Here is a 12,777-nt window from a genome sequence, read left to right as displayed (position 1 = left end):
AATTTGCTTTAAATTTGATCAGAAGATATTGGAAGTGCTAAGATTTTTTTAACGAAATGTAAAATCAATCAGAAGGGAATTTATACATTGATTAATGCAGTAGTAAATACAGGGTGATCAGCGAATAAGCCCTTATTTCAAAATTAAATATCTCTACAACAAAGATCAATAGAATTATGCGGTAAACGGTACGTTCATTAGCAAAACTGTAAGAATGTTGTACAGAAATTACTAATAAACGTACTAAGTATAGTTACTAATAAACGTACTAAGTATAGTTACTAATAAACGTACTAAGTATAGTTACTAATAAACGTACTAAGTATAGTTACTAATAAACGTACTAAGTATAGTTACTAATAAACGTACTAAGTATAGTTACTAATAAACGTACTAAGTATAGTTACTAATAAACGTACTAAGTATAGTTACTAATAAACGTACCGTTTACCGCATAATTCTATTGATCTTTGTTGTAGAGATATTTAATTTTGAAATAAGGGCTTATTCGCTGATCACCCTGTATATAAATGAGTGCCTTCAAATTAAAGTGGATTTTGCTTATAACGTTTTTCAAAAAACCGTCATAAACAAAGTTGTAAACAGGAAAACATTTTAAACGGAAAATTTTAATGAGAATTACTTATTGTTAGTACCACAAAAATAAGTTGTACTAAGTGGAAAAACGTTCAAAATGGGAGGGCCGTTATAAGCAGGATCAACTGTATATTTGTTTTAGATTTATTACCTGTGAGGAATTCCATACGTTAAATTCTCAGTGCAAATGATCTTTTCCTACTAGTAGACAATGAAAGTAAATGAACTTTTTTTCGATAGAACGTTTTTAGAAACGAATTACTTGATTCAAAGGTACCTCCTTCTCCTACCCAGAACATGGCACACTGCTCAGTCTCAACGAAGAGACATAAGAAGGTGATCAAAGAATGCTTGAAGAAAATTCATAGAGATGCCAGTGAGTTATGGGGAGGGGGGGGCACAATTTTATTCAAGGTAAATTTTTGTTGAGAGGGACCCACTTTCACTCAGAAGGACCCAGGTTAATTTAAGTACAGCGGCATCTGTGTGTGTGTGTGTTCGTTAATTCTAGAATTTTTCTTTCATTAATGATGGAACTATCTCTTTCCTCACTTTTGGAATTATTTTTCATTAATTTTGGAGTTATCACTTTCATCAATCTGGAATTATCTCTTTCCTTCATTCATGAATTATTTCATTAATTATGAAATTATCTCTTTCATTGATTTTGGAATTGTCATCGATGCTGAAATTATTATTTTTTTCGTTTATTGTTTCAAACTCCTACTTATGTCATTAGGAAAATAACGGAGATTGTGCCGATATTCACCGAGTCACGTGAACTTCCGACGAATAATGTTGGCAACACCGTTCTCAGTACTGCCAGAGCGGAGACTGCTGACGTCCTACTCCCTCCAGTAATATGAGATCGATGTCTCTCTGTTTAGTTCCAAATTAAGGAAAGAGATAATTAAAAAATTAAGGAAATTGATAATTCCAACATTATTGAAAACCATAATTTCAGCATTAAAGAGAGTAAATTCCAGAATTAATGAAAAATTCCAAGAAGAAATTCTAGAATTATTAGTGAAAGAGATCATTTCAATATTGATGAAAAAAAGTGATTATTTCAATATTGATGAATTGGCCATTGACCAACTCTTGACCATTGTCATATGGTCAAGAGTTGACAGCGCTTTCCGTCTAGCGCCGTATAAGATACCCTTCGGTAGTTTGAAAACCAGAGGAGGGAGGAAAGGGGATGGTTATATAATATAGATAATATAAAAACGATTGCATAGAAATTCTATGATGGAATGTTTTGTTATTTTCACGCAGTACATTCAGCAAGTGATGATGCAGGTTGTGAACCAAAATTTAAAGGATTGTGTGGTATTCTCATAAGTTACACCGAAAATCTGTTGATGTATGTGTTAAGTTTTTTGGAATGGAAATTCCATTTTACATATTGTGTATAAAACACTGTAATGAAACAAATATGTATATTAGACCTAAGATTTGTTCATAACCTTAGTGATGTATGGCAGAATATTATATTCAAATTTTTTGATGAGACAAAATCAATAGATTTTTAGAGGAAACCATGTTTCAAACTCTGTCAAAAAATACAATCCATCCTAAAACGTGTTCAAAGTTTTTGTTCACAGATTTCCTAATTTAAACTTAACTTCAGTTCTAAGTATCATACAAACAAAACAAGGTCATCTTGGAATCAAAAGAGATGGAGCTTCCATACAAAATTATTATGTAACTTTTTTTTCTACTATAATTTATGCTCTAAACGTATTCAATTACCAAAGTTATCATGTATTACGGAAGGAGCAATTAACGTGATCCAATGAAAACAGTTTGAAGAAGTTCACATGGCAAAGAGCATGTTCACAGGTACATATATATATATATATATATACCATTAGTAGTGTATTTTCAAAAGCCCCCCTCCCCCTGCACGACGGGCCTGTATTGGCAATAACCTGTAAAGACAAATTTTATAAAGATTTACACACAACAGATATTCGTATTCAGTATAATTTTCGGACATTTTTGAATTAATCCTTTAATTTTCTCAGGCCGCTTGACAATCACAAACAGATAAAGAATACTTTAACCAATGAAAAACGTTTTTATCATGTGGAATATCTAGTGTTAGTAATACATTAAAATAAGCTACCTTTCGTGTGTCCATATAAGATACTGAGAAGCATAAACTCCATCAGTGTAGCTAGCAGTATGTTACATTAATAACTTAGTTTCCATGTCAATCACTAAAAATTACACAGAAAACTACTTGGTCTTGTCAAGTGGCAAAAAACCTGAGTAAACTTCTCACACAATAAAAAAATCACATTTACTACATTTAAAATAGGTTTTGGAATAAATATTATTGTATTTTTTTAATACATGTAATTATTCTGTCCCCCTCTTTATTACTTGAAATAGGTGCAGGTTCATCCAATGAAATATCATGGTAATACCAGGGCTTGATGTATCAGAAAAAATCTAGGCACCAAAACAACTTTTTAGGAGCGAAACAGGTGCAAACATGTTTTCTTTTTTAGTTTTAAAGGACATGGTGACTCCTTTCCATGTTCACACATATAAGTTCCAAAAATTTGATTTAGTTCTCTGACTTGAATTTAAAAACAAAAACAGAAAAAAAATTTGGGCACTAATACCAATTCTTTAGTCTCCATGGCAACCTTGGTTTTGTCAAGCCCTGGACAGAACATGTTCTCATGCTAAGCTATTTGCTTCACATTACCAATTCCACTTGAACTCTCTTCAGAATGAATCAACTTGTGCTTCTTCAGATGATAACTGGTTGTAAACTTCCTGTAACAAAAAACACATTGATGCGGCTTCTCTCCAGTGTGGACTCTTTTGTGTCGAGTAAAATTGCTATGGTAAGAAAATACTTTACCACAGATTTCACACTCGTGTGGCTTCTCTCCTGTATGAACTCTTTTGTGAATGTTTAAAGTGTCTGCTCGAGAAAATTTTTTACTACAGATATCACACTCATGTTGCCTCTCTCTAGTATGGACGACGTGGTGTGATTTTAAATTGCCAAGTTGAGAAAATGTTTTACCACAGATTCCACACTCATATGGCTTCTCTCCCGTGTGAAATTTTATGTGAATGATTAAACTGCTTCTTTGAGAAAATGTTTTATAACAGATATAACATTCAAATGGCTTTTCCCCACTATGGACTCTTTTGTGAACGTTCAAATTCCTACTTTGAGAATATGTTTTATGACAGATATCACACTTGTGCACCTTCTCTTTCGTTTGGACTCTTTTATGCATATTCAAAATGCTGAAACTATAAAACGTTTTATTACAAATATCACAAGATGTGAAGGCTCAAATGGAAGTGTTTTACCACAGATTTCACACTCATGTGAATTCTTCCAAGTGTGGACTGTTTGTGTTGATAAAAACTGTAAATGCCAGAAAGTTTTTACCACTGAATATCATACTTGTATGGCCTTCCTCCACTACAGACCCTTGTTTTGTTATTTAAATTGCCTACTCAAAAAATATTTTATCACACACTTCACACTTGTGCAGCTTCTCCTACGTAAAGACTCTTTTGCTCTTTTGTATCAGTTCAAATCGTGGCTGTCAAAAAAATGTTTCATCACAATTATATGGCTTCCCTTACACATGAAAAGTTTTGTGCATATTCACATTTTTTGCAAAGCAATTCTTTCCGCAAAATTAATAGTCTCTTCAGCGTGAATTTTTGTGTGCTTGTTTGAAGCTTTGATCTGATGAAATGTTCACATCATCTTCATTATGTAATCTCACAAAGAATTCACCCATACTATTAAAGATGTGTTCGAGCAGAGAGCAGGCAACCAAATCTGTTACAGTTTTTGCAATTCTTCTGAAATCAGATGCTTTTCAAAACGTTTTCCCGCAGCATATCTTCTTGTAAAGCTTCTGCTGTTTTATCCTGGAGAATCCTTGATTATCTACAAAAGGAAAAGTATAATCATTACAAAGTCTAAATCCATTTTAATTAAGGTTGGCAAGGTTTTGGTCAATACTATAAAACCCTTAGTATTTATTATACTGTCCAAAACACCAGCTTCAAAAGTCCATACAATCATCAGAAAATCAAAGTAAAGATAATGGCCGTATTAATTTAAAAAAGTGAAATTTTTACAAGCAAAAGGATCAAAGTAAAAGCAGAAGCTTCAATTCACATTAATGGTAATTGCCTTTTGCTTGCAAAGAAATCAGTCTAATTTATAAGTAAAAGGTGAACTGGAGTCATTCATGTTGATACCTCGAAATCTACAAATTGTGCAGATTACACTGATCAACAATTTTCTACTTTTTTCAATAATACGAGTGAAATAAGTTTATTTCGACTAACTTTGGGGTGCTGAATAAAAAATTATGACTGTAAAAAAAGTCTATCCCGTACAGTCTTTTCTATATCAATGATCGTCATTTTTTATATACAAATACACAATGAAAAACTTGCCTACCTATAAAATGGAGATAAATGGGATGTACAGTATACTATTGAAAACGAATTATAAAACATTTATTACGATAGTTATTTTATCTCACATTCATACATCATTATGCAAGAAATAGCAATACATGTATGGGTTATTCCTAAAAAATGTAAGCTACATTCCCAATTTTTGAGAAAAAAAATTCAAATTTTAATTTTCAAAGTAAAATTGATAGCAAATTATAGCCAATGATTTGGCCGTTGTGGTGGTCAAGTGGTCATAGTGACGGACTCGCATCGCGAGGTTACATCACTCAAGTCACCCACGGAACTTTAACAGGTAATTTAAGTGTTCGGTGGCATAATTATGGATCACTTAAGTGATGAGTTGCACAGTGCCAGAGCAATTAAGCAGCCTGGACACATTTCCTGAGCACTTGAAGGATCCGTGAAACATTCAGAGATCGTTGAAGTGGCTCTGAAAGGGATTTATCATTAGGGAGAATGTCAGTTCAGGTGCCCACAAACTAGCGTAAGATTTTTCTCATTTTTGATGCACCGAGTAAGATGCCATTAAGAATATTTAATATTTTCATAAAGGGTGGTTGATGACGTAAGCATCATCCAAACTCACCCTTGTCATCAAAAGTCAGAAAATCGGAAACCCCCTCCCCCACTTATGCTGACGTAATACTTGAATGACCCCTGTGGAGACAGCCTCCAGCACTGGATGACGCTGTCCGCATAATAGGGGAAAGAGCGTGCCCACACGATGGTAGAACTGGACTTGGGTTTTGCCGCTCAAACGAGATAGTCACGCGGCCTACTAGTTCTTGTAGGTTCTGTAAATTTAATTGTATAATAAATGTTAATTACATCTTTGAATTGTAGAAGGAATAACATTTTTTTGGTGATTCCCTTTGAAACCTGTTGATGCTTTTTTTTTCCTTGTCAGTGCTGATTGGCTCCAAATCATAATATGCCAAACTCATAAAAACTCATTTTGGGTGGCATGGACTTTAGATACCTTCCAGAAAGTCGCTAAATGTGGCTCTTTGGAAACATTTTACTTTCTCTGTGCTTGCCTGCTCCAACTGGAATATACTGTATTCTTTGTTTGCTAGGGCTTCAAAACTGCTTAATGAAATACTATTAGTAACAGGGCGTTAGAAAAAAAATTCATTTTCTTTTCTGATTTAATCGAATGTGATTCAGGTGCGTCAAGTTAACAATAATAACAGCTCATGAATAGAGCACCCAGCAAAGCTGTGAGCCCTGCTATCATTTATTGATTCGCAAATATTCGATACATTTGCATTGCGGTAAGCTGTGGCATTTCTTATTCATATTTAGGGGTGATGACAAAGTAAAAGTAAAATCACACTTATGGTTATAGCTGTAGCATCTTTACCCTCTTACGTTTCATTTGCATATTCGAATGCAAGCATGTTCGCGATTGGACAAAATGTTTCTGCAGTGTTGAACTTTGTGTGATTTCACTTTGATCGTGCGGTGGGGCTGCTGCTGCATATTCTGCTCACAGTCGTGTTTCAGCAGGACTTCTTTTCTTTCCATTATTGACGGTATTAAACTGCTTTTGTTAGGCCAAGGTCTAGCAACTTCAAACCTCACAGAATTTATTTCTTCAATGAATTTTAAATTTTGCATTTTCGTGATTTGTTTTTTAATTCGGTAGAATTGGGGTGTACCATCCATTCGATTCCGTGTGGAGTATTTTGATTCATAAGATGAAATTCAAATTCTTATCAGGAAGTTCTTATTTAGAAAATTCTTTCACGACTCCCTAAATCAACGCAACTCTCCTCCATGTGTGGGTCGCTACCCGCACGTTAGGCCCTCCTCATATACAAATACAAATACAACGCCACAACAGGCAAATTGCCCAACGAGGTGGCTGCATCATGGATCCCCGAGCCCCTACCTACTACTGCTACACCACACATCCCCCCCCCCCCGCGGAACCCCCCCAACGAATCTATACATGCGGGAATGTGCGTGTACGTGTAGTGCAACCTGACGTAAAGTTTTGTTTTCTGTGTAATGCTTGTTATGTGTAGTGCTGTCATCTGCCCCCAGTTTTACTAACTATGAGTGAAGTGTTATGGTTGAATGATTTACCGTTGTAGGACTGTTGCTATCTGTGGCGAGACTTTTTAACGGGGAGATCGGCTCGCATTTGCGCCTTGAAGTTGGGAACCACAGAAAACCAACTTCAGCCGACCACCACTGTGGGGTTCGAACCCGGATCCTCGCATCACGAGTCCGGCACTATAACCACTCGACCACCACAGCGGCAATATGGGGAAACTAAAGTCCGGCAACTGATAAGAGAAAATGTTTCCAGAAGACGAGCATGTATATTGCTATAGAAGCCCTCATGCGAGGAAAGTGGCATATTGGCAACTAAATATCAAACGCGACCTGGTCACTTGGCGACTGGCATGCTGGTCACCGCCAACTTTTGTTGCGGAAAAATCACCTCTACCATTCCTTCATATTTTCGTCATTCAAATTTGGGCCATGAGTGACCCAGCATTGAATTTAAAATTTGTTTCAGAAATCGAAAAACATCCAGAGTTATATAATTATCAGTTGAAAGAATATGCGAAAAAAAGAAGTCACTGAAAAAGCATGGAATGAAATTGTGACAGAATTTCAGCTCAAAGGTAAATACACAATTGCTTTATTGATATCATTTTGAAATTATAATGAAATGGCAAACACAGTGCTGTCTTAACATGTGGGCCCACCCGGGCACAGCCCCAAGGGGAGGTTCAAAAGAAGATGGGCGTCATGAAAATTAGATGTGGTAAAAAATTTCAGCAGTAACCAAGTGAATTTGCCAAGCAGAGCCTCAAGAAAAAACATGTGGCCCAGGGGCCCACAATACTCTTAAGCCGGCAGTGCATAACCACCTCCAGAAATTTTCAAAATACCGTCTACTTTCACAACATGTACCAAAACAAGCACGTGTTATATAGGGATGGTCCCTGCTTTTCCCCCCTTGCTTGGAATGTCTGTAATTTAGGTCACGTAGACGCACATCTGCGTGTGGGAGTATTCGGGAAAAATCATTCATTCCCTGAAACATAAACAATTCATGTTGTTTGTCTCTGGTTTTGCCTGCAGTTTATTTTTTGCCACTCGGAACCGGTAGCTTTCGCTGTTTCATCTCATGAAATTACTCAAAATCCTACGTGACTTTAACTAATATTTAAACTAATATAGTAATAAATCCAACATATACGTACTGAGAGGCATATTTATTGAGGAAGAACAGACATTTTATTGCAAATATTTTTTCCATTGAAATCACTCAAAGCAAATGAAATTATAATAAAATATTGTATAATTTTTTTTTACCATTTTATTGTCATTTCAAAATTTAAATAAAAAAATTGTGTACTTACCCGTGAGGTGAAATTCTGTAGTAATTTCACTTTTATAATAGAAACTATTTTACTTATTTAATTGTAACGATTTTTATTTAAATATAAATAAATAAATTTCGATTTTTCCTACCCTGGTTGACAAGATAGTACCAGAAGATAAGAAGGAGAACTATAGACTGTGCTGTTTTTACTCAGTTTCCCAGGCTTTGAATATTTTTCAGTAGCGCCGTGTGAGGGAGAACGGGCAACTCGACTCATTCAAGTCAACTCTCAAGTTGAGGCAACTCAAGCTCGATTTTAGTTTCCATGTGTGAGGAGAAATGGGGGTTAAGAAAGGAAAGCTTTTTTCACGTAATCGTATCTTAAGAATATGTTGAGATGATCTACTGACCTGTTTTTGAAAATGAACTCGAACGCATCTGTCCAAGGAATCCACACCAAGAAGGGATCCTAATTATATCCCTTGATGACCAATTATGACCATTTGATGATCCGGAATGGCTTTGGTATAAGGGACACACCAACTTCGCGACTTTTTTCAGACGATAAATCATCAGCGCCGGTGCACTGTTGTCTTCTGCATTGCTGTTGCCTGCTGGGTTCTTGTTCTAGAATGTTCTTTCGGTTAAAAAATACAGTGAGATGGTTGTTTTTCATTGTTCCTAGCGCGTCTTTTGAAACTTCAAACTGCCATTTTCTCATTCACGTTCCGTGCGTTTGGATTACATTTCGTTGTCAGGTGCATTTGGATTATATTTTGTCGTCGGGTGCGTTTGGATTATATTTCGTCGTCAGGTCAGGTTGTATCTTTCTTTTTTTTGGTTGTTCCCTTTTTTGATCATGCTTTTCGTTTACAACGTCGTTGAAAAATATCAGGATATTACTTCTAAGTAGGATTTAACTCTGAAATTTTCTAACGGCAGGCCAACGCTAGGTGTGGAGAGAGTGAGTAACACCATTTTCTACCGAATCTCCCTGTGCCCGAATAGGCCCCTATTACTAGAGTTTTTGCGGGACACAGGCCTTCTTAAATCAACGATGTGTTGCCTGAAATGCAGAACTGTTATGAAAGTGACTTCGGGGCTGACTAAAGTGGGCTTTCTGACGGTTCCATTCGAGTCTGCATGGCAAGTAAGTGCAGAACTAAAATATCGATCAAGTTTGGGTGTAGTGAATTGAATACTCCTGAGATTTTCCTGCTTTGCTACGAGATTCTGCAAGGTGAAAGCACCGCCAGGATAGCTCAGGAATATTCTTTTTCCTCTAGCACCTTGGCCGACTGGCATCAATTTATCAATGAGATAATTCTAGATCACATTGAGCATCATACGGAGAAAATAGGCGGTGTAGATAAGACCGTTGAGGTCGATGAGACAAAATTTGGGAAGAGAAAATACAATAGCAGTTGCAGGGTGGAGGGTCAGTGGGTTTTTAGTGGGATGGAGAGACAGACAGGGAGATGTTTTTTGGTAGCGGTTCATGACAGGTCCGTGGAAACACTCGTTGGTCTTATCGAGACCTGGATAGAAAAGGGAACAACGATTCATCCCAATTGCTGGAAGGCCTACAAGCGTTTAGATGAAAAAGAATACACCCACCCATTTGACAGTCAACCACAGTGTAGAATTCAAGAACTCCGAAACAGGGTGTCACATGAACACCATAGACAGCACTTGGGGACACGTCAAGAGCACACTGCCGGAATACAATAGGCAGGCAGATTTTAAATTTTATTTGGCACAATTTATGTTCCGGCAGGCATGAGTGGCTAAAAATGTTGAAGTTTTCAATGCATTTTTGAAATAGTTAGGGATATCAAATGGGAGGATTTCAAAACCATCTAGATGCATGTCGGTTTATTTATGTATATTATATGTATTTATTTATAATCCAGAGCTTACTTACATTGCGTGATATTTTTCCTATGTGAGTGGGTTTATTGTTTTCTATGCTGGCGATTATTCGGCGCCGGTAATGTCTTACGGCCTTGGCGACTTTTTATCGGGTCGTCGGACATGTTTGGCGCCGAAAATCGCCAACCTGTCCCTTACACCAAAGTAATGGAGGTTAAGAAACGAAACTTTTTTCAGGTAATCGCATCTTAAGAATACGTTGAGATGACCCAATATACTGACCTGTTTTTGAAAGCGAACTCGAACGCATCTGTCCAAGGAATCCACACCAAGAAGGGATCCTAATTATATCCCTTGATGACCAATTATGACCATTTGATGATCCTTCAACGATCAAATTCAGCGAGAGCACGATCCCAACAGCAATAACCGTTTGGTAAACATAGTCGACTGAGACCAAAATAACACTCCCAAGACAAACAAAGTTCGTAGTTGTCGTTGTCTTACGATATTTCTGAATCATTTCTCTTTTATGTCACGTCATCATCTTCTGTTGAAAACTTTTCCTTTCTTTAATTTTCATCTCCATCAAACTTTTTACAAAACTATTTTTATTAGAACAAATTTAATCCAGTTTTCACAGAAACTTAATTTTTTTTCTTGATCTTCGGAAATTTATATCTTCGGATACTTTTTTTATTCTACGACACAAGCGTTACATTCCGAGAAATTGAATTATCGTCAATTGATTCCGTAGCAGTGATGATAACCTTGTCAAGCAAAATTTCCCTCGAAAATTTACCTTTTGACTAAATTTTTCCCACGCATTCCGAAAATTGTCCTGCCATCTATTAGTGGAAATATGCAGTCAAGTATTTTACACTAGAGAGAAACGCATTGTTTTGCATTTATATATATTTTTTTCAATAAAAATTCTTTCGTTTGACGAACTTTCAAAATTTCCCACAAACAGCAAGAAGTTTCCCATGTGGACCAATTTTGGCCAATTTTTTCCACGAATATAGGAAATTTCACAGGAATTACCATCACTGTTTCGTAGTGATATTGTCACAATTTTCGTACAGAGTTACAATTAAACTCGTATCAGAATTTCCTCGTACGATTCCAAGTCACGGCAGGCCACTGAACTATAAGTAAACTTAAGCTTTCCTTATAGCTCAGTGCGGCAGGCTGAAATTAAATTTTTCGAAAGATGGCGCTTATTTTTTTTTATAAGTTTAGTGCAGTTAAAGCCCTTCTTTTGCATAAAGCCTAAGCTGACCATATTTCCTCGAGAGAAATACGGGACATTGCGTTTCCAAATACGGCACATCGCTAATTATCGCCAAAAACAACGTCAAAACCAAACAAAGTTGCCAAATATTGTTGAAATTACGGAAAAATCCCAATGGCGGGAAATGATGCAAATTGCAGTGGATTACAATGTATTCCACGAAAGACAAACGTTCAATCAAATGTGGGAGATTAATATTCTCATATATAGTTGTAATTATCGTAAAATAATTTATGAGTTGAAAAATAATGTCAATCTTTGACTTCAATAAAGAATAAAAATTCAAGTTGGCTTCGTCCCAAGTTGTCGCCTGACGTCAATAAAAACGTTTTTTGGAAGTCATAAAATGCCTCAAACATGACGTGATGAAATGGTCATTATGTCCATTTTGGAAACGTCAAAAATGACGTCAAAAATTTACCATTTGCAAATAGTTAGACTTTCAGAAGATAGATGGCGCTATTTGAAGAGACGGGGGGAAAAAAAAAAAAAGTATCACTTTCTGGCGCAGGTCAGAATCGAACCTAGTTTATCACCGGATAGTCCCTATGTATCTCACGCCATGCCTTAACCGATCGTGCTATCGTAGCAGCAACCATCTGGTGTTATTTGTGTTATTTAATGAAGACTTTAAAAGTATTGATTAGTTATATTACAATTACCGTTTAATCTCTTGCTGAGTTTAGCTGATGGTAGTTATTTTTTCGTTTTATTTTATTTTTTTATCCATGAAAAATATAGTAATATAATTATAACTATAATTATTTGCGTTATTTACAATTATCGAAAAAAAAAGTTTTTAAAAAATTCATTTTTTTTAGGTCAATGAATTCGTTGCATCTTTTTGAATTTTTGACAGATTTCACAGATCTTCTGATCGTCCGTAAAAAACATTATATTAAACATATGCAATTATAATTTGTATAACGTACGTTGATAAATTTATATGAACAATTACTCATTGAAAAATTTTGCATTTCCATTCAAAACAAAATCGCAATTAAAAGTACTTCATTTATCTTGTGAAAACCAGTAACGAATAGGCCTAGGGTAATTTTGAAACACCCTCTGAAGGTTCATTAACAAACATTTTGGATAATTTTGATATTTTCATCCGGAACAGAATTTTTCAGTTGGAAAGAAATTCGTGATTTTTATGACGCAAAATCGTTTACGCCATAAAAAA

General features: G+C 35.8%; 2 protein-coding genes across 2 annotated transcripts; both read right to left on the bottom strand.

Moving 5' to 3' along the window:
- Positions 1 to 2,920: 2,920 nt before the first annotated feature.
- On the bottom strand, positions 2,921 to 10,882 carry LOC149068498 (uncharacterized). The gene is made up of 2 exons (XM_089251879.1): positions 10,580 to 10,882; positions 2,921 to 4,537 (listed from the first exon to the last, which is right to left on the bottom strand). Exons 1-2 carry the CDS (start codon positions 10,818 to 10,820, stop codon positions 4,467 to 4,469), a joined length of 312 nt encoding a protein of 103 aa, XP_089108005.1. The 5' UTR covers positions 10,821 to 10,882; the 3' UTR covers positions 2,921 to 4,466.
- Positions 3,297 to 3,866, bottom strand: LOC149068499 (uncharacterized). The gene has a single exon (XM_089251878.1). It carries the CDS (start codon positions 3,864 to 3,866, stop codon positions 3,297 to 3,299), a length of 570 nt encoding a protein of 189 aa, XP_089108004.1.
- Positions 10,883 to 12,777: the final 1,895 nt, after the last annotated feature.

This window comes from Pholcus phalangioides, unplaced genomic scaffold (assembly GCF_987345545.1).
Source record: "Pholcus phalangioides strain wild (caught in Gottingen) unplaced genomic scaffold, Ppha-v1.0 ptg000027l_1, whole genome shotgun sequence".
Taxonomy (NCBI): domain Eukaryota; kingdom Metazoa; phylum Arthropoda; class Arachnida; order Araneae; family Pholcidae; genus Pholcus; species Pholcus phalangioides.
This window is presented reverse-complemented; position numbering and strand designations above follow the sequence as displayed.